The sequence below is a fragment of the Epargyreus clarus genome, unplaced genomic scaffold, assembly GCF_041222505.1.
Source record: "Epargyreus clarus isolate Ecla_fem2 unplaced genomic scaffold, WU_Ecla_fem_2.2 ptg000012l, whole genome shotgun sequence".
In the NCBI taxonomy this organism is placed as follows: Eukaryota; Metazoa; Arthropoda; class Insecta; order Lepidoptera; family Hesperiidae; genus Epargyreus; species Epargyreus clarus.
In genome coordinates, this window is record NW_027332220.1 from 5,058,866 (window position 1) to 5,083,220 (window position 24,355).

The 24,355-nt window shown below is 34.7% G+C and overlaps 1 protein-coding gene and 1 long non-coding RNA gene across 2 annotated transcripts; one reads left to right on the forward strand and one right to left on the reverse strand.

Moving 5' to 3' along the window:
- Positions 1-1,164: 1,164 nt before the first annotated feature.
- On the reverse strand, positions 1,165-24,120 carry Bet3 (blocked early in transport 3). The gene is made up of 4 exons (XM_073078217.1): positions 23,934-24,120; positions 23,652-23,857; positions 6,231-6,429; positions 1,165-5,090 (listed from the first exon to the last, which is right to left on the reverse strand). Exons 1-4 carry the CDS (start codon positions 23,970-23,972, stop codon positions 5,004-5,006), a joined length of 531 nt encoding a protein of 176 aa, XP_072934318.1. The 5' UTR covers positions 23,973-24,120; the 3' UTR covers positions 1,165-5,003.
- LOC140746530 (uncharacterized) lies at positions 8,391-10,888 on the forward strand. The gene is made up of 2 exons (XR_012102774.1): positions 8,391-9,842; positions 10,167-10,888. It is a non-coding gene; the product is annotated as an uncharacterized LOC140746530 (long non-coding RNA).
- Positions 24,121-24,355: the final 235 nt, after the last annotated feature.

The following is a 24,355-nucleotide window of genomic DNA, read 5'->3' on the forward strand; positions in this document are numbered from 1 at the left end:
CATTTTGCATAACTATGTCCAATAATGGTATTGGATATCATGTGTCAAGTATAGGTATCTTGGCTTTATTTAAATAGGTTCATGAATCATGATATTGGTTTAATTTGTTTCTTTTTTACTTTACAGCCTAATATGTTTTATATAGGAGTAGCAGACGAGCATGCAGTCCATCTGATGGTAAGTGGCTACTGCTGCCCATGGACATCTGTAATCAACCCCAGATAGGATTGGATATCCCTACCTGAGGTAAGCCACAGATGCACCGCTACTTCTAAGGAGCTGGAACGCCTCGGAGAAGTATGTCTCCCTTACCACACCCTTCAAACCAGAACACAGCAGCGCTTAACACGCTGTTATGAGGCAAAAAAAGGTGTGGCGGTGGTGCCGCCGGAGTCTAACCACAAAGGGTTCCACCACCTTCCAAATGTTCATGATATTGGATAATTGGTTTCTATTTTACTTTACAGCCTAATGTGAAACCTCCGGCCCTTATTAAAGGAGTTCCGCTGCTCCTCGGTAAACAAGAGTTTGGGGCCATTTAGTTATAATTTAAGGAAATAGGTACATATAAGCTGAAAATCGATCACGTCATCTTATACAGTCCGCTTATTATTCTAATACTTATTTTTACTAATTCTTAGTTTTAATGGTCGGAATTGGTAGGAATGGTCTTGAAGGTGGTAGAACCCTTTGTGGTTCGACTCCGGCGGCACCACCGCCACACCTATTTCTACCTAATAACAGCAGTGTTAGGCGCAGCTGTGTTCCGGTTTGAAGGGTGTGGTAAGGGAGATAGACTTTTCTGAGGCGTTCCAGCTTAGTCCTCAGGGGTAGCGGCGCATCTGTGGCCGACCTCAGGTAGGAATATCTAATCCTATCTGGGGTTGATTACAGATGTCCATGGGCGGCAGTAGTCACTTACCATCAGGTGGACTGCATGCTCGTCTGCTACTCTCATATTATAAAAAAAAAAAAAAAATTTAGACTATGTAGAAAGATAACAACAATATTTTTCTAATGACCCACATTTCTAAATTGAAATGTAACGTGTCATGTAAGCGAATATATTTGCCTTTATTGATTTCAACGCTAACCAATGTCAACAATATACCTACTGTTAATGCAAGTGGATAAACAGATGGAGGCTCAAAATAAAATAATGCATTTATATCCTACTTTATATTATAATTTCGAATAATAATATTTACATCATTATTACAGAAGAAAAATAATATGTTATATAAGTTCATCGTGGGGCCTACCACCATCTTTTAAAAACCGTCATAGTTCCGGAATGTTTTATTTCAATATTACATCAACATTATTTTGATTCGTACCACGACCTCCTTAAAACAATATTGTTCTATTCCTGCCGAGTGATGTAAAATAATGAATAATTTGTCTATTCCTTATCCAAGAGAAAACGAGACATCAACACTAGAGTCGTTTCTTTCGCACCATAGTCTTGATTGTGTTCCGTCATACGCAGTTATACAGACTTACTTAATTTTGTTTGACATATACATATTATTATTATTAATTAAATTAAGTAAATATTTAGACACCCTTATCCAGTTTTCGAGTACTAGTTGTATAAAAGTAACTGAAATTGACATATTTTGCTTTAAAAAGTTAAATTTCGTGTACAATTATTTTTGGTTGAATATATTTTAAAACGTTATTCAAGTGTAACACTATTATCCAGTGCAAAGGAACGTTTGACGTTAATCGTCATTGCAAAATTTGACATAAGTACAACATTAAATTATGATATTTTGTGTCACTTCATGGTACGAATTCGGTACAAAAGAATGAATGATTTCACACAAAACCGCTTGTTTTAATATTGTTTAAACAATCTTACTTTAACGAGATCGTGGTACGAAATTTCAATGTATGATTAAAATAATCTTGTTTTAAGAGATGGTAGTAACCCGCCTGGTCTTTATACTACTGCCATTTATTAAAACTATAAGAACAGAGCAAATAACCGCGAAAATATCTTAGTTGACTTCTGAATTATGTGTTTGAGTAATACAATAAATATATATTGTTTCTTAACGTGCTTTTTCGTGACGTCATTGTTTATTTCCTTGAATTCTTATTAGAAAACCCTTTAAAGATTAGGTAATGACTAACAAAAGATATTCTATGCTCAACTCTTTCTTAGAAACCGAACAAAAAAATACATAAACATAATAAATCTTATTTAAAATTTCTTAGAAATACATATCTATGATGAAAAGTATAAAAAATAAAATTTAATTACATTACCAACACTCTTAACTGACATATATAGCAATTTACAATAAGTTACATGCACATAACACCTTACTATTGCAGTTATACTTGTTTTTGGGGCGTTTTGGAAAAAATATTACTGTTTTTTGCAAAAACGGTAACGAACATCGACACCACAATGATATTTTTTATGTATATGATGTTAGATGTGTAACTGAAAAGGAACAAAGTAATATAACCAATAATTTCGTATTTTTTGGGTTTGCAAAAAATACGAAATTATTGGTTGGTTGTTCTTGTTGTGTGCATACACGCACTCTTTTATTTTTTTTTAATAAATACGCCAAAGAAGTATTACTTTTTGTTTATATCCTCACAAAATTAACATATGCATATTGTAAATCAATCTAATGGAAGGTAGGTCTGTACCTTTAGTATGAGTCTTTACATTTGTTCGAAAACGGTCACCATTTACGTTTTCGGACATACAGCGCCCCCGTGGACCGTATCAAAACCAAAATTTCGCATTATGAGTTTTAATAAACTAAATAATAGTCAATTGTAAGACATTTAATTTTACAAATATAAATATGCATTTATTTTTACATTTTTAATTAAATTTTGATAACGTTATTGTTCCGTTTTTGAAACTTACACTGCGGAATCTTATATATAGTTCCGAAACTGTCCACGGGGCGCTGTGTAAGCAAAAACGTAAACGGTGACCGTTTTGGAGCAAACTTAAAAACTCATACTAAGGGTAGGGCTTAATAACTTTTGGCCTAAGTAAGTAGTAAGGCCTTCACATTAACACATTAAAGTAGGCTATTATTTTCAAAAATAAGATTATAAATTAAGTTTAAAAGCAAATTATTTAGCACGAAAACGCTCGCAGATGTCTTGGCAGTCTGGTGACGCACGCCTTCTCATTGTGTGTAGACGCATGGGAATATATAAATAAGCAGACAATACGTCTTCAAGATTGCACAAATGTACATAATGGTTTAAGCATATTTCACTACAGTAGTGCCATTAACGTGCAACCCGAGTCATAAAAGATGACGTCAAAGGAATGTGACAAAGCCACACAACTTGATATCGATAAAGGGATGCTAGGTAGTTATAATTAAAGGACTCTTTCTTTGATGATTATGCATAAATATAGATGTTCTTAAAGGACGCGGTATTTGATGAATAATATAGTTATGCAAAAATATAAATATGGATGTTATTAAAAGACGTTTTAAAATACATCCTAAAAATATTTTGCATTATTTCCTTAACCCGTTCCTTGATAACTTGATATTGACTATCGACAAAGTCGTTTGTTGTTACGCACAACACTATAAGTGCGAGCGAGAGTTCCGATATGCCCATAAGTGTGAACGAGAGATCTGATAAAAATGATTTATGACTCACTTCGCACGTTCGTAATGGCCCGAATATAGTAATAAAATTATAGTCGCCCTTTTGAAATTTTCATTTGTATAATATCATAAATCAATTTAAAAAGTTATTATTTGCTGGTGTTGTGCTTGCCGGAAATTGCAATCGTGGCACTCAGTTTTACTCAGCGCAAGCTTTTATCAGCCCAGAAATGGTCTGCCATACTATGAGTAATATCATATTACACTGATAACAACGCAATATAACACTATCGGTACCACATGGGCCTATCTATTATCATTATAGTATTATATATATTTTCATCAATGCATTTATAACGCCTATATGAGGCTCTTAGAACCAGAGTAGCCTAATTACAAAAAAACGATTTACAATATGGAGAAAAGTAAGTGATGCTAGTAGTAGTAGTCCGCTCTGAAGTTGTTGCGAGGAGGTGTAGTCATACAATTTACTATGGCGACGCGATTCATTTCTATATTCAGAGTGGACTAGCAGTTTTACACGGACTATACAATATTTTTAAATTACGAAAGTACAGATAGGTCAAAAGTCATTAAAATGCAGTTTGGCCACTCTGGTTCTGGCAGCCTCATATTATCAAAATAATAATGTTACATTTATAAGTAAATAAGATATACAGTCTCTTAGGGCGTCCGCTAAAACTGGCGGGTACAAAGCGGGCAACCGCTCGGGACGGTCTGGGAAACGCCGCAGGCGACCGCCGCGTTTAAAACGCAGTACGTAATGGCGATGCGCAAGTTATTGTTAAAGTAGTAGAACCCTCTGTGGATCGACTCCGTCGGCACCACCGCCACTCCTATTTCTGTCTAATAACAGCAGTGTTAAGCGCTGCTGCGTTTAGATTTGAAGGGTGGTGGGTGGTAATGGAGACATACTTTTCCGAGGCGTTCCAGCTCAGTCCTCAGGAGTAGCGCATCTGTGGCCGAAATCAGGTAGAAAACTAATCTTATCTGGGGTTGATTACAGATGTACGTGGGCGGCAGTAGCCACTTACCATCAGCATGCATGCTCGTCTGCAACTCCTATATTATATAAAAAAAGTAGTCTGAGCGGCAATATTGTATTAAAAAGCAGGAGAAGCCTAGTGGTTGAAACATGGCTCCTCGATCAGGTTCAAACTCCGGCACGCACATCTGTTTTTTCAAAGGGTAATCAACCCCAGATAAGATTAGATTCCGACCTAAGATCGGCCCAGATGCGTCACTCCTAAGCTGGAATACCTCGGAAAAGTATGTCAACTTCTCAATACAAACACGCTAGCATGCACCCGCGTCAGTTTTAGCGATCGCTCCTATATATAATATTGAGATATTTAACTTAATTTTAAACATATTTTAATCTTCTCCGGCTGGTACGGCATCTTCCAATCTCTTAATATACTTCACTCTTAGCTCAGTCACTGCATCTCCTTTAAGTTGATCCTGAAATTAGAAAAAATATAAAATCAGAAAAAAATATTTATTATCTTTTTAATATTAAAGCAACAAACCTAAGTAAGAACCTGGTAAGTAACTACTGCTGCCCATGAACATTGTAATCAACCCCAGATAAGATTAGTTCCCTACCTGAGGTCGGCCACAGATGCGCCGCTACCCCTGAGGACTAAGTTGGGATACCTTGGAAAAGTATGTCTCCCTTACCAACCCTCAAACCAAAACACAACAACCCTTAACACTGCTGTTATTAGGCGGAAATAGATGTTGCGGTGGAGACACCGGAGTCGAACCACAGAGGGCTATATATTTTTAATACGCTTTTACTAGCCTCACCTTTGAAGGTGTTAGAACCCTTTGACCGAACCGAACCGAAAGGACGTCAACCCGGCGATTCATCGGTCGTGGGTCAAAAAAGCGTGGGGTGCTCCATCTATTAGTTTTTGAAAAGCGCCCCACACATTTTTCACAATTATACTAATTAATTACTGTTCCTTAATTCATTCCTAGATTGAACATTATTTTCTACTTTTTAGTTGATTTTATCATAAAAGCGTGCTTTTTTTTTGTTTTTTTTTTTAATAATAATAATAATAATCGTTAATTTCGGATACGTGTACATAGTCCAATTTCACTTATATAATTAAGGTTAGTAACAACTACACGAACCAGTCAGACATAAGACATACTACTTTGCGCAAAAGTGCGACGATGCCATGTGTAAGGACATCCAATATTTCTGTATGGGCCCATCCCACTTGTTCGCCACAGTTTGAAGCAAGCTATTGGAGCTTTTACGAATCCTTGACCACAGGGATGCCACTCTTTTGCGTATTATAGCGTAGAAATTATCTATATTCTCCTCTGTGAACATCCTTCAAGTACTGCAATATTTAGGCAAACCCATAAGTGACCTAAACGCGTTATTATATTGGACACGTAGGACGCTGTAAGCCTTTTTCGTATGATTAATCCACAGGCTGCAGATATAAAATGTTTGGCAATATGCCCTGAACAGTGTGACCTTATGTTTTTATGACACATGGAAAACCTGCGGATCAACATGTTACTTCTGACTGCCAGCTCCCTCCATGTCTACACATTTAAACTATATTTATTTCGACATACCTGAACAAACCAACACTGCACATCGAGTTGCACCATCTGCAACGCGCCGCGTATAGCGCCCGGGATGAGCGCGCAATACTTCAGCCCAGTGTTGGGCATCTCGACCCACTCGCTCAGCGGACACTGGTCCCAGACCAGCGAGAACTCATCCCCAGAACTACTCCAGCTGGTCACGGTCGGCTGCATGTTGAGGTAAAGCCTAGAATTATAATATCGTCTGCTTAATAAAACTCTAACAACTTTGATTGTTGACTGTACTGGTAAATTTTAGGAAGTAATGATAAATGAAAAACTAGGGGCTTATTTTCATAGATAAGTAAAGATTACTCATTCCTAACAAGAAAATGTACCCAGTTTTGAGAACTGAAATAGTTGCGTAAAAAAGTTTTGCCACGTCTCCGTGCTAAAATGTCCCTAAATTATTAGAAATAATTATTTATTTATTATGTAAATTACGCAATATTAGTTATTTATTCGTAAATTTTCTCTAAAAATATTTTTATTTGTCAAGAATTAAAAAAAGAACTTACTAATAAGCCGTTTGTGGCTTCATTCAATTTCTAGGCGGCGAAGTATCTTTACTAATTTATGCTTATTTGAAAGAAAATACATATTATTTCATATTAATATTTTTTAATGGCGGGAACTTATCCGCCAACGAGTGTGAGGGCTTTATAGGATAAAGTATAAGTGTTTTAGTACAGGTATTAAGCCATAAATAATAGATATAATATCGAAGAATTAGTGAGTATTAGTACGAGAATGTATGAAAATAATATGTACTTTCTTAAAAATTTGCCTAAAGTTTGTCATTATCATTATTACACTGAATATGATCTTATAAGCGACACTTAATACAGATTGTCTTGTTTTCCAAAATGCACCTGTTTTATTTCCGGGTAAGGAAAAATATATTTTTTAAATCGGTCCCGTAACTCCTTTCAGAATTTTCCGCAAATCCTTATAGTTTCGGATAATCAACGCCACCCATGGACATTTGCAACACCAGAGGAGTCGCCAATGCATCGCCGGTTTTAGAGAGCTCTTTTCTCGCATCTTTTTTTTTTAATCCCGTGTCATAGCGCTCCGCGAAAACCTCAGACGGAAATGCTCAAAGGATTTATGATACAGCCGATTTGACAACAACTGGACTTAATATTTAGAATTAAAGTTAAATTTTATGACTTTATACCTCACCCACTACTCAAGTTATTAAGCCTTAACTAACCAATTCTTACATATAACATCCATTGGTTTTAATACTTCAGAAATAAATAATACTTAGCTAAAAGTATTTATTTTCTGATTACGTAAATGTTCTAAAAATACATTTGCCCCTACATCTCCCATTACAATTATTTCTTGGTTGCATTTATACAGGTGTCTTATATTCATTATATAGTAGATTTGCAAGAAATACAATTTTGAAACCTTGTACATACATTAATTAATACTTGTTCATTTCGCATCGTAATACTTATAATTACAAAAGGCACAGTCATACCGTATATTTATTTCCGTCTCTGCAATATAATATATTTTTGGGCAATTTTGATATTTGTGAATTCCGCTTTGGCAAAGGGAGATCTCACTCCTGGCTAGATGATCTGACCCCGGGAGCGGCCGACCTTTGACAGATCCACTTCCAGAGCTTGTATATATGTTAAGATTTTGAGTAAACTTCAATAGCGTGATTCAGATGCGTGTGGCCATTGTCGCCACAATACATTTGATTTAAAATAAGAAATATTTATATTGTCAGATTTTATTTCTTTATTTTTACAAAATCCAATCATTTATGTGTTATGGAATTTCATAAAGTACATACAATAAGTACCAAGTATTAAAAGTGTGAACTTTGATGTCCTTATATTTTTTACACCACAAGTATACATGATGGAATTTTATTTCGTGAAAATAATTAAAAACTACGTTATGTTCCCGATTTATTAATGTATTTGATTTAAAACATTTCACAACAAGTATTAACGGAGATTGTGCATTTCTATAGTTTGACAAAAATTTAAATAACCTAAAAACCTCTAATGAGTTATTATAGTAGACTACAGATATAAATGTAAAACACGTCTATATCTTCAAACAACATAGAAATTTAAACATTTCAGACTACCGTTCGCTGTGCTTCGCCTTTTCATTCGAACATAGTGTATCTTATATTAAGTATGCATTATTAAGTTATTGTAAATAGGGAAACGTCGTGAAGAGACCTCCACGCCTCAGAGCTCGAAAAACACGTTTTTAAGGGTTGTGATGTCCACCGATTTACCACCTTGGCCACCGCGGTGGACTACTCAATCCTCACTGAGTGGAGATTGGTGTCCACCAGTGTGACACTAATGGTTGACGACAACGATATATAAAAACTATAGATACGTTACCTGCCCACTAAACAACACAAAAAAGTAAGAGAAACGCGAGCGCATTGAAACACACATGCATATTTTTTATTTTACTTACATATTACTACATACACAAATATTCTATAATAGTGGGATAAAGCCATATGATAAAAAATACAACTAGTGTTGGACATTGGGTTTAATTCATACGTAAATATCGACGTAAATTTTGCGTCACTTGTCACTTTACTTATGGAAATAACACGTTGTCTCTTTCCTGTCAATAATATGTGATATGTGACCATTAAGCTTGTTTATATTGGCGCATAATTTTTACATTTATGTAATTCACAAGAACGCATTTTTAGGCTTAGAAAACTAATGACGTTTAAAGTGTACAGCTACCGAGAGCGATTGAGTTAAGAAAGTACAATTATGTGGATTTGTATGTTTCAAGTTTTGCCCGCTAGTAACTATCTTTATTTTTTATATCATTGGTTGACGACGAAATAAAGATAATCAAAATAATATAATTTCATAATACTAAATGAAAATCAAATAAAAACTAATTTTACACGAAATATAAAGTACTAAAACAGATTGTTGTTAATATTACTATTGGGTATTAAATATGTAACTTAACATCTTTCATAACAAATCTGTGGTCTCCTCTGCATATCTGACAACAGGGTCGTACTAATCATATAAGGGTGTAAATGAATTAATGGAACCGTATACCTAATCTCTTGTTGGTCATGCTAAGACGTATCAGAATATCTACTTTTGTGTTATAGAAATTGTCATGGATTTCGAGTTACATATTTGCAATTTTGTAAAAAAAATATCAAAATTTTCACCCTCACTCAGGTACCCCATAAATCATTACTATCGCATATTGTGAGATTTTTTCAGTTTTGTTTTCGTGAATAAAATTTGCTTATTCCTAAGGAAGGAAAATATCCTTCCTCTCGCCCCAATAAGAATACCTTTTTTCAAGTATCGAGTATGGGGGAATACTCATACGTATAGTTTAATATGCAGGTGTAGATGACGACGGTTGCGCCGAGAAAACGGTTGTCCGATGGTATGTTATTAACATCCCGGAAGGCAACGTGGACCAAGGAGAAACACAACGTCCATACACCGCACCCGAAGCTTCCCCGACTGAATCGTACAACTGCGTAATTATAGTTGCAAGGCAATCTAGAAAAATACAAGGACATGCTTCTGGAATTTCAACTTTGCCCCTTGTGTAAGTGTTAATTTATATAATAAAAAACATTTTAATAGTCTATAGTATAGTACTAACACTGAGGCTTAGCCTCTCAAATAAAGCAATACGATAGCTAAACGCTTGGAAATACCACCATCCGCACCTACGCATATATCTCTTCCCATAATTGGAGAACGCATGAAAAATACTGCTTATCAACTCTGCTCGTAAGCGAGTGGTCGATAAAAGTACAAGTTTTAGCTAACCCGTGACTATATTTTCAAGTGATATAGCAGAGACCGACAGCATTACGTGCCAGAAATATATTTACAACTTGTTGCTAATATGTTTGTATTTTTTCAGAGGCCCGGCTGCTAACTACTTGGAACGTGAACATTTCCCGGACTTTATAACAGATAATGGCTTGACAGTGACTTCGTTTTCTGCCTTCAAAACTCAGAAAGTTCTGCCTATTTAGTGCATCGGCGCACTATCAATAGTACAGTCTATACTGATTTCATTTCATTTAATTATTGTATGTTATATAATATATAGGGTGAATTTTTCAAATAGGCCTTCATGGCCAAATCCGAAGCTATAAGGATTAGCGAAAGAGGGATTAGAAATTGAGGTGTATTTTTTTTCAAAATGAACTCGTTCGATTCCCGGCTAGGGAAAAAGTTATTTTAAAAAAGTAATGATGCAGTTTTAGTTTTTATCAAAATCGGCCTCGTAGCTCCTTTCAGCATTTTTCGGTAATCCTTATAGTTTCGGATTTGGCCCTGAAGGCCCGTTTGAAAAATTCACCTTGTATATATATCATAGATATAAAATAATAGAATTCGTAGTACCACACATGCTCACGCACACGCACACACCTACAATAAAAGCTCCACTATGTGAAATATCCTATTGAGTATCACAAAAATAAACATCCAGTATCCGGTTCAGAACTATGATCTGCAATTAATCTGGGACCCTACATGAAACACCGATACTATCAGTGCGCTACGTGCCCTCATGTATCAATGGCATTAACTACATAAAATGTATATTTATTTGTAATAAAATTTGTGAAATTTTGGCCCTAATATTTTATTTCTCTTACTTAACAATACACCTTTTTCCATTGAAATGGAAGGACTTTGTTTTTTTTTTATAATATAGGAGTAGCAGAGGAACATACAGTCCGCCTGATCGTAAGTGGCTGCTGCCGCCCATGGACATCTGTAACCAACTCCAGATTATTAGATTCGATTCTTACCTGGGGACGACCACAAATGCTCCGCTACCCCTGAGGGGTATGCTGGAATGCCTCGGAAAAGTATGTCTTCCTTGCCACACCCTTCAAACCAGAACATAGCAGCGCTTAACATCCTTTATTATTTATCTATATTCAACCATTACATTGAATAATCGTTGTATATGTGTACTTTGGATCTAGTTGGACTTACAGAAATATAAAAGCACATTTTGTACATTTGTCTGACTTGTTAGCAATGTCACCTTTGGCGCCCTGGCTAACGTGGTTGCAGAGAGCGTAACCCCCTGTACCCTTACCATCAGTTTTTACGTTTTACGTACTGTTTTGGTATTTGTTTACGTATTGGCCCATACAATTTCCAAGTTCTGATACAAGCCGCTAGGGGCGCTGAATGGAAATTGTATAGGCCAATACGTAAACAAATACCAAAACAGTACGTAAAACGTAAAAACTGATGGTAAGGGCTCTGTTTTGTTTCATCGACTGTTCTAATGTAAATAACTGAATGTTTGTTATTTTGTTTATATACTTTGTTGTCTGTTAATAATACATACTTTGAAATCAATCTCATGAGAATATTATAATATTGACGTAGTGTAGTTTTTTCTAATCCAAGAAATATAATGCAAAGGTCGTCTTTACAAATTATAAATATGACTCAGGGTCCTTGTCATCTGACACACCGACAATTAAGGTATTGTTTTATCCATAAATACTTATAGTATTCAATATTTTTTACGAAAATACCTCGTCGAATTCAAAGTAGTGTCGTATTCAAAGTCATTCGAGAGTGGACGGGGATAGCAAGCGCAGCTGAACTATTTCGCCTCTCAAAAAACCGTGAGGGATTTAGACAGTTGATAGCCGACCTTCACTAGTTGGAGAGGCACCGCAAGAAGAAGAAGGTTCAATGTAGAAAAACATACTTTATTTACACTGAATAATTTGGACAAATACTGTAAAAATTACCACGATAAGAGCTTGAACATAACGTTATCACAATATTCACAATACGCCAGTAAAATGTCCACTTCTACAGAGTAATAGCACCTATTCCTAGGCCATCCTTTACATTTCGGCTACTCCTTCCAAGTAAAAACGAACGTATTTATTCGTTTTTGTGAATTTCACTAAATAGTGGTAATAATACTATTATAATATAGGTATACGTATTAAGTCGCAGACTGTAACGAATATTATTTAAACAATACATACATACACGAAGACCTTGTTGTTTACAGAAAAGCGACAATATTAAAGATATACTTGCATGAATAAATAAAGGATACACCTGTGTCAATGGGAAATGCAATGAAAAATAAGAAAAAAGTGTGTGTGTGCCAGCTACGACGCACGATTGGAGTTTACTCTTTACGAACGATAATTATGATATATATCGAATAGAAAATACCAATTAACCGCATCCATGTGTTTTTTGGATTCTTCTTCATTATCATCTAAATCAATTTCTTGCATATTTTCAAATATTTTTTCAACTTTAATCACTTGATGATTTGTTTAATAGTACATAAAAATACACATATCAATGCACAGAAGTATAAGAAAACTTTAAAATCAAAACATTAAAACTTGATGGTTAGGTTGCTGTTTATGTACGTTGTATATAGATGTATATATGGGCGCATGGGTATAATAGCGCCATCTAGTGGCAAGTTTTATAAATTGTAAGTTTGCAAGTTTATCAATCTATGTATTTTGGTTCCAAATATTATAATGGTAACTTAATATAATTGTTTATATTAAAGTAAATTTTAATATAATATAATTATTTATATTTAAAACAATGTTAAACGTTTTATAACTTAAAACTTAATAATTATAATTTCTTTGCCATCTATAAAATATCCTTGTTGCAATTTACGGATGCAATTTATATGAGACTCAATAAACATGTTATTATATGTAATTTGGATTGTTTCTGAATGTTTTATAATTCTAGAATTCATTTAAAACGTATTGCTAATTTTATATAACTTATTTTGAACATAATTCATTAGCAATAATTCTGTAATAAATATTAAATAATACTGTTTTGATTTTGCCCGTTTATCGTTGATAGATGGTGCTGATCAATAATGCATCCATTTTTATAAGTTAAATTAATATATCAGTAACTTACAAAAGCCTCTTTATGTTAAAAACTTATTTTGCTAATATTATATCTTATTCAATTGCTTACTGATTTTATATGTTACTCTTCTTTAAAAACGTTCTTAAAAGATTGTTAATCATATTATGGCGCCAATGTTCATATTTTTCACAGTGTTTATAAATGATCAAACCTATAACTTAATTTATGCAAAAATGTAAACAAATTAGTTAATGACGTTTTAATGTTTTATATATTGCTAATTATTTTTATTGTAATAATTACTTTCATATGGGATTTGAACTTACTGTATTTTAAATTAATAAAAGCACTCTTGATTCATATTTTGGTTAAAAACGCTACTTCCTTTTTGAGAGGATATGATGATTGTAATAAAAAGGAGGGATTGTAATGGATCATTAATATATTCGTATTTGGCTTATTTTAAATTATCTATGTTTTATTTGTGGCTAAAAATACTTTTAATATGTAGTCTGTGAACCTATTTTACCGATACAACGCATTCCTTCACGTCACTAGTACAAAAAAATAAAATTATGACATTTCTATTCAGTGACTTCACTGGTGTTGCGCGTAAAGTGTGTGTTCAATATTCAAGTTTGTGTTCAATATTCAAATAATTTGTATATGATAGTTCCGTAATATTAAACTAGATGGCGCTGCTAAAACAGCCGTTGAATCACGCTGTTGAGAACCTTTAGTAGATACTATAAGAGGCGCCTTGTAAATTTATTAATATATATTCAGTGGAACATAATAGTGTGTTTTTTATTCAAGTGTGGTTAGTAAGAACCCCTCAGCCCCCTCACCTCTCTCCGAATTCGAACAGTGTGGATATATATGTTTGTCTCTTTCTACGTTACGCCTCAACTTTTCGTGTTACACTTGATTTTACTCCTCATAAAATTTCCGTACCGGGCCTTATAACTCAAATCGTTTCTTAAGGAGTAAACTCCAATAAACTCCAATAACACCAAAAAATAAGAAAAATAGCAGGTATAAAAGTCAAATGAAATGTCACCGCTCCATATTATCCCACAACTAGTGCTACGAGATGAAGCTGTTGTTAACTTTTGTGTTGGCGGGGCTAGTGTGTTGCACACATGGTCAGAGCACGATTCAGTTTTCTAATGATGAACTAGCGGCATGTTTTAATACTGTTCCGAAACAAATGGCACGGGTATGTATCCACGAGATATTAAGCAATTATAGTACAGTTCATACCAATTTGAATGATAGTTAATTGTATCAGCAGTATAGCCAAGCGATTAAGAAACTCGGCCTCTCGATCGAGAGGTCCGAGGTTCAAATCTCAAGCACGCACCGCTGATTTTTCAAAGTTATGTGCATATTAAAAATTAATTATCACTTGCTAAACGGTGAAGAAAAACATCTTTAGGAACCTGAGAGATTTATAAAAAAAGTGTGTGTGTGTCAGCTACGACGCACGATTGGAGTTTACTCCTTACGAATGATAATTATGATATATATCGAATAGAAAAAAGGGTAGGTAAATGAACGCATCTGCTGAAATGATAAGAGAAACAAACATATATCTGTAATTATTCGGATTATTTATATTACTTCAATAATGCGTATTACATAAAGTATGTTACAAAATAATATAAAATAGCGCCATCTAGTGGCAAGTTTTATAATTTGTAAGTTTGCAAGTTTATCAATCTATGTATTTTGGTTCCAAATATTATAATGGTAACTTAATATAATTGTTTATATTAAAGTAAATTTTAATATAATATAATTATTTATATTTAAAACAATGTTAAACGTTTTATAACTTAAAACTTAATAATTATAATTTCTTTCCCATCTATAAAATATCCTTGTTGCAATTTACGGATGAAATTTATATGAGATTCAATAAACATGTTATTATATGTAATTTGGATTGTTTCTGAATGTTTTATAATTCTAGAATTCATTTAAAACGTATTGCTAATTTTATATAACTTATTTTGAACATAATTCATTAGCAATAATTCTGTAATAAATATTAAATAATACTGTTTTGATTTTGCCCGTTTATCGTTGATAGATGGTGCTGATCAATAATGCATCCATTTTTATAAGTTAAATTAATATATCAGTAACTTACAAAAGCCTCTTTATGTTAAAAACTTATTTTGCTAATATTATATCTTATTCAATTGCTTACTGATTTTATATGTTACTCTTCTTTAAAAACGTTCATAAAAGATTGTTAATCATATTATGGCGCCAATGTTCATATTTTTCACAGTGTTTATAAATGATCAAACCTATAACTTAATTTATGCAAAAATGTAAACAAATTAGTTAATGACGTTTTAATGTTTTATATATTGCTAATTATTTTTATTGTAATAATTACTTTCATATGGGATTTGAACTTACTGTATTTTAAATTAATAAAAGCACTCTTGATTCATATTTTGGTTTCCGTTACGCCTCAACTTTTCATGTTACACTTGATTTTACTCCTCATAAAATTTCCGTACCGGGCCTTATAACTCAAATCGTTTCTTAAGGAGTAAACTCCAAAAATAAAATCTCAAAGATATGTGAAGTCTACCAATACGCACTTGGCCAGCGCGATGGACTTTTTTACATATTATGTATAAGAGAGACCGCTATAACAACAAATACTAAGAATAAAGAAATTTGAAAATAAATTGGGATCGGCATAATAACCGTAATAAGTAGACCGTTCATTTTCTCAATGCATTTACTTCAATAGCTGCTATAATAATAAATATCAAAAATAAAATGTTGGTGGTACGGAGTTCTCCGTTAGCGAGTTTGACTTACACTTGGCCAAAGGTTTTATCAAAACAAAACATGAGCGATTGGGGGAACTGGTTTATTTTTTATCGTCAGGAAAACTATGCACGAGTGCCTTCCGCCACAGGGGCCGACGCAAGGTTATGTCGGGCCTGTCGTGCACCAACCGACTAAAAACCTGACGGTGTCCCTCCTTATTACTGCGGGAGTGGAGCCGCGAGAACACTTGCGCGGGAGCAGTCCGCGATTCCGCCAGGGTGGGAACTGGGTTAACACTCAGATTCATAATTTATCCCTCACATACGTATATCGAATACGAACTAAGTAATAATGTATTTCTATCACTTTTTAGCTGACATTCCAGAACAATAAAACAGTCGATGAAAAAAATCAGGGAGCCAGTCTCCCTGCAACCACGTTAGCCAAGCAGCCAAAGGTGGAATTCTCCAACGAGCGAGATAACCTGTACACGCTTTTAGGTTTCCGTAAGTTCAACTAGATCCAAAGTATACATTATGGATAAAGACAAGTTGTTAAGCGCTGCTGTATTCTGGTTTAAAGGGTGTGGTAAGGAAGACATACTTTTCCGAGGCATTCCGGCTTAGCCCTCAGGGACAGCGGCGTATTTTTGGCCGTCCCCAGGTAAGAATCTAATTTAATAATCTGGAGTTGGTTAAAGATGTTCCATGGGCGGCAGTAGCCACTTACCATCAGGTGGATCGTATGTTCGTCTGCTACTCCTATATTTAAAAAAAATACAAAAAACTATTTGGACCAATCCAACGAAACCTCATATGTTAAAATCCACCAAGGCCTAGGGCGTGCACGAGGTTATAAGGTTATCCAGGATTTATGCGTCACCTTATGTACACAATGAAATAAATGAATGATTTACAAATGGTTATTCAGACTTTATTGCAAAGGAGACTTCTCAATTTAAAAGGGGTGGTAACGCAAGTACACATATTGTCACTGGAAAGGCAAAACTACTAAAGCGCTAAAATACCTAATGTGCGTTTTTTATACCGTTGAATTGTGTTTTTTCCTCTACAGAATGGTCTAAGTCTCATTGCAATCTGAAGATTATTTAATATTTCGCCAAGTACGAGTCGAACTCGCACATGGAGGCTTCTGTACCACCAAATGTTCATTATTTTCATTAATTTTATTATTTTCAATAATACTTAGTTATACAAAACAACAATAGATGGTATTGGGGTGATAATGAATGATACGTTTTTCCATTCCTAAATTTTCATGGATGTAAGTGATTAGTATTTATGCTTTACTGTACCTGAATATGTTTATACAGTAAGTCCTTTTGCTTTGCCTAAATATAACAATATTAGGCAATATGTCTATTTTATAACGTAGATAAAAATACAACATTGTTTTTGCCTTAGGCATATTTCAATTGGAATACAAGAAACAGAGATATGCCAGTTTAAACAAAAATAAAAACTTTAAATCGCTCTCCTGTAAAATGCACTTTTGGCGCTTTAGTCATTTTTACTTTCCAGTGACGATATATATACAAGCAGAACCCGCGGCTTCGCCCGCGTAAAAAATATGATATGACATACAAATAAATAATTGTAAATTTTAACGATAAAGATAAAACCTTTAACAATTTTAACGATAAAGTAGCATTAATAATAGTTTTTTTTCATATTTTTTTCGTCACTGTGTACCTAAATTGGTCAAACTTTCTTCAGAAACATACACTAAAACACTAGTTAGTGGCCTGTTATGAAACTTCTTTAAAATATAAGTTTCATGTAGGATAGAATAATTATTATTTATACTATTCCATAGAAACCGTCCATGTTATTCTCTGACCCATAAAGTATCACCCAGTAACCACTATGCAAAAATCATAACGATCCCTTGGTATGTGAAAAATAAAACACAAACGTATACATGGGAACTGTATAGCAACTATTTGATGGCAACCGTATGGCAAATTATTAACGCATTAAAACCTCTCTCTCACAACTTTTGGTGTTTAGCTTAAGGTATGCAGCGTCACATACAGTGGTTCTTTCCAGGGTCGCCGGCTGGGATGTTAGAGCTCCCATTCTTGCCGCCCGCAACCCCAGAAGTTTCCCTCTAGTCTCTTACGACAGGCAGGAGATACTGTATCCCTGTTCTAGCCCAAAATTTTCCAAGGTATATGTGTCTACCACAACACCATCAACGTAAACTACAACTATACCCCACGGCAGGGACAAAATGTTGGCAAGCAGTGTATCCAAAGTGGTTGCAATGTAGTGAATGTGGTCCATGTGAATAAAATTGCGCATTATCTATATATATATGAAATTTGTACCCGTCCATGTTGTCGTAGTTGTGCTTTCGTGTGAATAGACGCTATCTGAAATTTCACGTTTCTAACTTTGAACCACTTCTTGTACCTCCTTAGTGGTATTTCAAAACATTCCTTTGTACAGATGTATCAATAAATATTTTATCAGCAAATTTCTGAAAGCTAATGTTCAACACCAGCGGTCGGCAACCACACCCACGGGTGGCTTGTGGCCCACGATTCTCCCTTGTGGCCCGCGGGTCTGCGCGTCACTAAAAAACCGCTGTTCTGCACTTCAGCACGCCCAATACATTCCCATGTAAAAATTTATATTACGACGGCCCATGGAAAAACTTAACCTCTCTGCACTCTGTTCTCTTTCCAGACACGCCAAAGAAAGTATAACTTCAATAATGGTTTTTAAAGAAACTTTTTTTACTTATGGGGGTTGATTATTGAGTACCTAAAATGCTGAAACTGGTGTGTAAACAGAAAGGCATACTGCATACACCCTTTTATAGCCGTCTTAAGGGTTGATCTAAAAAAAAACAGTGATTCAGATGCTTCATTGAGTCTAATGATAAGTTTTCATAGTGGTTGCTTCCAAATTAACGGATTATAAAATAAAGTTCCAACCCCTATTTAACGACCTTAAGGGTTGATTTTCCGAAAACGGGAAAATAAACGATATATTATTTACAACCAGAAAACAAAATACCAATTTTCATAGACTTTGCTTCATAATCGGCTTACTTCTAAACAAACTTTAAACTTTTCTTCAAAAGCTGCGGACTTCTAAACGAAGATTCAACCACTATTTTACCTTCTTAAGGGTAGATTTTCCAAAAACGGTGTTAAAGAAGCTCTATTATTTCGAATCAGAAGCTAAATGCTATTTTTACAGTCCTTATTTCCAAATTAACGGATTTTAAAATAAAGTTTCATTCCCTATTAAACGACCTTAAGGGATGATTTTGCAAATACAACGAAATAGGTGTTTAATTATTTTCTATCGAAAACCCAAATACCAATTTTCATAGAGTTTACATCAAAACTGGGGGACTTTCATACAAACTTACAACCCTTATTTAACCCACATAAGGATTGATTTTCGATAAACGTTAGAATTAAAGTTCCACTATATCTAACCAGTAAGGCAATGGCTACCTTTTATAGTGCTGGCTTTCAAATTGGCAAGTTTTAAAATAAACTGTCAACCCCTTTTTACCAACTTTAGGGTTGATTTTCCAAAAATGGTGAAATAGGTATTTAATTATTTTCTATCGAAAACCCAAATACCGATTTTCATAGAGTTTACATCAAAACTGGGGGACTTTCATACAAACTTACAACCCTTATTTAACCCACATAGGGGTTGATTTTCCATAAACGGTAGAATAATAGTTCCACTATATCTTACCAGTAAGGCAATGGCTAACTTTCATAGCGCTGGCTTCCAAATTGGCAAATTTTAAAATAAGCTGTCAACCCCTATTTAACCATCTTAAGGGTTGATTTTGGAAAAAACTTTTAAATTAGATTTTTATTATTTTAAATCAGAAAACTAAATATCAATTTTGATCGAGTGCCTTAAAACTGACGGACTTTCATACAAACTTCCAACCCCTATTTAACCCCCTTAACGGGGGAATATCAAAATATCCGTTCTTAGTGCGCATCTACATTATAAAATGAAGTTATAGTCCAAATTTCATGATTACATTTTCAGCAGTTTAGGCAAAACCTTGATTAATACGTTTTGAACGTGAGTATCTTTTATAGAACGTGGGTGAGTATTTTTTATAGAACGTATACGTTTATACAGGGTGTCCCTTAAGTATCACGACAAACTTGGGGAGAACATAGGTGAGGGTCTGACCTCTATGGGGGAAAAAATACCCTAATAAAAGTGTACTTGATAAGATGAAGAGGGCTGAATTTCTCAAAAAATCTAAAACAATCTTTTAAACTTTTTTAAACTTTTAATCTTTTAAAGATATATATATATATATATATCCGCCGAGGTGTCGCCGTGCGTCGTCATGTCTACGCCTCAACGTGACTACGCTGCAGCTGCCTCCCGCCAGCTACCCGGGAAGCGGAAGACAACGAGGCCAGAGAGGGAAAGTGGGAACCCCCGCAATGAACCCCCTCGCAGTGTGGTGTCCAACCATGCGGCAGACAAGGATGGCTTTATTAAGGTGGTGCGTAAGAAGAAAAAGCCTCCTTGTCGTAACCAATGTGGCACAGCACCGACGGGATCTAACCATCTCCTGCGTCCTGCCGTTCCTGTGTCGCACGTGTATGTCTCACGGCTCCACTACAGCACGAAGCCGTCTGACATAGTGGAGTATTTGGCGGTAAAAACCAAGTTCCGATTGGTGGTCGAAAAGTTGGAGGCGCGTAACGCGGTGAACTTTAGTTCATTTGTTGTACGCGTCCCAACTGAGCAATTGTCGACCTTCCTGAAGGAGGAGCTGTGGCCGAAGGGAGTTGTGTTCCGGAAGTTCCGTGGACGGAGAGGACCCCCGGAAGTCACCAGACTCGCGTCTCACGTCGCCGCAAATACGTGATTTAGTTATAAGTATATATTAGTATGTATGTTAGTCTGTAAGGTATATGTAATATGGGCCTTGTTGTCTGAAATAAATGAATAAATAAATAAAAAAAATAAAATAAAATAATATATATATATATATATATATATATATATATATATATATATATATATATACATATGTGAAAATATAAACGAGGCATGAAAAAAATGTTCGTAAAGTACTCTCCAATCGTATTCGAGTCGTGCGTGCATATTATAGATGGCGTTATGCGCATAACTATTTTCCACTGAATTACCTATATTACTTTATTGATTTTCCTTGTTGAGTGATATTTAATTTAATTTGTTTTGTTCGATACGATTAAAATGCAACTTTATATTAAATAGTATTATTACAAACTTTAATTTAAATTTCAAATTTCATAAATTTGGGATTGTTCTGTGTTAAATAATAACATTGAAATGACGGTTATAAGTTATTATTTTATTATAGTTAATAGTTAACTATGTAATTGATAACAAAAGGAGTGATAGCCTAGTAGTTAGAAGCTCGGCCTCTGGACCGAGAAGTCCGAGGTTCAAATCCCAGGTATGCACCTCTGATTTTTTTAATTTATGTGCGTATTAGAAATTAATTTCTTGCTTGCACTTGCTTTAACGGCAAAGGAAAGCCTGCACACCTGAGAAATATATAAAAAAATCTCAAAGGTATGTGAATTATGAACTCTACCAATACGCACTTGGCCAGCGCGGTATAGACTACAGCCTAATCCTTCTCACTCTGAGAGGAGACCTGTGCCCAGCGGTGGACTAATTATGGGTTGATGATGCTGATGATGTAATTGTTGTATATTTGGAGAGAGCAGGAAAATGGATCTAATATTGGCGAAATTTAGTTAATATTCGCCACTTTATATTTTAAAAATGCATATACCTATCAAACACTGAGTTTCGCCGTGACCACGATCCATGCAACTGGGTCGAAATACCGGCAATAAAAAACGCATATCGTGAGTACCCGTTACATAATAAAATGCATATACCTACTAATGAAGCTACTTTCGACTATGACAAAAAATACTAAAAATAAAAATAAATACCTGGTACGGAACCCTCCGTGTGCGAGTTCGACTCGCACTTGGCCAATTTTTTTTATATAATATAGGAGTAGCAGACGAGCATGCAGCCCACCTGGGAAGCGGCTATTGGCGCCCATGGACATTTGTAATCAACTCCAGGTAGGATAAGATATTCCTACCTGAGGTTGGCCACAGATGCGCCGCTACCCCTGAGGACTAAGCTGGAACTTCTCAGAAACGTATGTCTCCCCTACCACATCCTTCAAACCAGAACACAGCACCACTTAAGACTGCTGTTATGAGCCAGAAATATGTGTGGTAGTGGTACCTCCAGAATCAAATCGCTATCGACTCTAACACCTTCAAAAATTTATTTATTATTTAAAAAAATATATACAAATTAAAGATTACATATTTATACTTTTGCAGGGGTTCACTGACAAACCTTTTACAAACAGTAGACATCCAGGATCTAGTAAGGAAACAGGGCTTGACAGTGACTTCCATCTCTGTCTTCCGAACTCAAAAAATTTTACCACTTTAGACACAATCTTTAGTACGTTCAGTACATGTACACCTACTATGATTTCGTTATAATAATAAATAAATAAATAAACAAATGTTATTATAATGTATGTACTGAAATAACATAAATTATATTAGTAAAACCTTTTTAATTTACAAATAGTCACCACCAACCCCTCTGATAACCCTTATGGCAGAGCAGGCATCAAAATGGTCAGACATGCATTGAGTTCTAGGTTCAATCCCCAGCCGAAAAGGTATATCATGAATCTAGACTTCTGTTCTTTGTCTGCTTATACATACTTGGACGTTTTCTTAATTAACTAATAATCTTGTTATTGATCAGTCCCAAGCTGCTTTATTATCAATATAATAAGAAAGTTTATAATCAGCTTTACGACTAAGTTTGATTTTGATTATGACTTTAAATTTATTAATTGACAAATTTCTGATTTCGGTAGGAAGTTTAATATAAAAACGTAGACATTGACCCATATAAGAATTACTTATTTTGTGGAGACGAGTAACATGTGTAGAAAGTATTCCAGTAATGAAAAATGGGTGAAAAAAGTATACCAATAACCCCAAACTAAGTCTCTGGGAGTGTTTTGTGTATAGTCCGTTCTCACCTATGGGTACATGTTTGTGTTAGTATGCCCTTACATTGTAACTGACTAAAACTATGACCAGGAATATACCTGTGATCCTCTGCCTCTGCCGATTATTACCAGTGTAATGCACCATGCATTACACCATACATTAATTTGAAATAAAATAAAGCATGAAATTATAGCTCTTTTTTATTTCCTGTACTTTAAAGGTCATTGACCTTTTGGTGGATATAATAAGGCAGACATACTTAACCCAAGTGTTCCAACTTAATGCTCAGGGATAAAAACCCATACAATCAGACAGGCCAGTCTCAGGTAGGACGTTCATATCTCGGTTTGATTACAGATATCCTTGGACGGTAGTTGCCACTTCAAGTGAGTTGCATGCTCATTTGTTACCTCATTATTATTAAAAAAAATGTAACATTACATCAATGAACAAATGGTTCTTCTCAGTTGATTTATTGTCACATATCCAATTTACCAGTGTTTGATAACGAGCCACAGTCCGACGAGGCAACAGTGTAACGTAATGCACCAATTCGATCTTGAATTTGCATATTACAAGCGAATAAAAGAAACATATAAATACCTGAAAGCCTGTTGAATTTTGTCAGCGGTCTCCCTCATCTCCAAACACCGGTTCGACGTCGTCCTCGCTAGGAAATCTTCTATCAGCCTGACCCCCATATTGTAGCCAATTCTCTCCAATTGCTTATTAACGTCGTCTGTATTCTCTATCTCTTTAAGCATTTGAGACACCAAGGCGCCATACGTTAGCGTCAAGAGCTCAGAATTCTGGAAAATAAAATAATTGCAAATATTTTTACATATAACGTAACGGATACGTTATGAAGCGATAATTTTCACTTACAACTTTTTTAGCGTCGAGCCTAGATGCCTGCCGAGACATTTTGTTTTTCAAATTTTATTTTACCGAATTATTTAATTACTGGATCAAGTAGATATGTAATTATTTACACTGTATATTTATTACACAAAGTTAAAAACGTCGGAGTCAATCCAGGTTAAGAATTAATTATTTACAAATTACAATGTCAAATGTCAATTCACTTTTCACAGGTTATACTGGACAGTACTATGCATACCACAGATTACCTATAGCAAAATATCGGATGCAACAGTTTTGTCGTATATGTAATTTTCTTATACAAATAATATTTCCTCAGAGTCATTAGTAATATTTACTTTGAGGATATTTCCTTTTACCCAACTGTATTAATATCTTATTAAAATGTGTCCCTTGAAATCTTTGTCAACATCGAATATCGATTT